Here is a 1,412-nt window from a genome sequence, read left to right on the forward strand (position 1 = left end):
TATTTTTCGAATCTGCAGGTTGAGCACCCCTGCACAGAGATGGTGGCCGATGTCAACCTTCCCGCTGCTCAACTACAGGTTTGTTATAGATTCTAAATATGATTATCATAATAACAATGCTGCAAATTGCATTCATTTTTCATGTCTATTGTATCGCAATTTGTACTCTTTTATGTCTAATTGTATCATTATTTGTACTTTTTCATGCCTATTGTATCACATTGCACTCACTTTTTTTATGTCCATGCGGCCCCCCCTATATATATACACAGGTAGCCATGGGCGTTCCCCTGTACCGGATTAAGGACATCCGGCTGCTCTATGGGGAGGACCCTTGGGGGGACACACCCATAGACTTTGACAGGTGAGTAGCAGACCACCTAAATGTCTTTCGTTGGTTCCTTACCTTACTGATAATAATTGCAGGATAGAGTATGCCATCTGTTACAGAGCTGTAGCTGCCATGATTGTAGATTATGAAAGTTTACTTGCAAGTTCATGCCCATAGTATGTACATGGTACAAATAAGATAGGGATCATGCATGTAACAATGAACTATGATAAATATTATTGTACAAAGAGACTGCTGGAATACTAGTGTTGACTATATCTAGATAGGTTGGGTTATGAGCACCATTATGAGCATGAAAGCTCAAATATGGGTAGTAAGCATAAAGATTCTTGACAGTGGGCTTTCTTAATGCTTCTCTTTTTTATCGTCTGGCCTCATCATTAATGCTCTGTGCCTGAGGAGATTGTTATGACAAAGCAACAACAATTTTTGAATAAATGTTTCCCTCCCTCCAGCCCAGTACACAGGCCGGTACCGAGAGGTCATGTCATCGCCGCCAGGGTCACCAGCGAAAACCCAGATGAGGTAACTTTTCACTACTCCTTCATCCCCCTAGTTACAAAGAAGCGTACACATTGTCCAAAGTATCAATGACTTAAACCCTAGCCTGTACCCCCCAGGGATTTAAGCCCAGCTCCGGGACCGTGCAGGAGCTGAATTTCCGCAGCAGTAAGAACGTCTGGGGGTACTTCAGTGTGTTAGTGTGTTAGTGTGAGGTACTGGTGCTGTATAACCAACCCCTGTTCCCCTCCCCCAGGGGTTTAATACTCTTCCCCTCTCCCCAGGGATTTAAGCCCAGCTCCGGGACTGTACAGGAGCTGAATTTCCGCAGCAGTAAGAACGTGTGGGGCTACTCCAGCATGTCAGTGTGTTAGTGTGTAAGTGTGAGGTACTGGTGCTGTATAACCAACCCTGTTTCCCCTCCCCCCAGGGATTTAAGCCCAGCTCCGGGACCGTACAGGAGCTGAATTTCCGCAGCAGTAAGAACGTGTGGGGGTACTTCAGCGTGTCGGCCAGCGGAGGTCTGCACGAGTTCGCTGACTCGCAGTTCGGACACTGC

At 46.0% G+C, this 1,412-nt stretch overlaps 1 protein-coding gene across 1 annotated transcript in view; it reads left to right on the top strand.

Annotated features, from left to right (window-relative positions):
* Positions 1–1,412, top strand: part of LOC118407453 (acetyl-CoA carboxylase-like) — a 46,970-nt gene that overhangs the window by 10,438 nt on the left and 35,120 nt on the right. Inside the window, exons 10-13 of the mRNA XM_035807928.1 lie at positions 19–78; positions 273–364; positions 808–877; positions 1,284–1,410. Of these exons, the coding sequence (XP_035663821.1) occupies positions 19–78; positions 273–364; positions 808–877; positions 1,284–1,410 (349 nt within the window). The remainder of the gene's footprint in view (positions 1–18; positions 79–272; positions 365–807; positions 878–1,283; positions 1,411–1,412) is intronic.

This window comes from Branchiostoma floridae, unplaced genomic scaffold, assembly GCF_000003815.2.
Source record: "Branchiostoma floridae strain S238N-H82 unplaced genomic scaffold, Bfl_VNyyK Sc7u5tJ_1351, whole genome shotgun sequence".
NCBI classification, from domain to species: Eukaryota; Metazoa; Chordata; class Leptocardii; order Amphioxiformes; family Branchiostomatidae; genus Branchiostoma; species Branchiostoma floridae.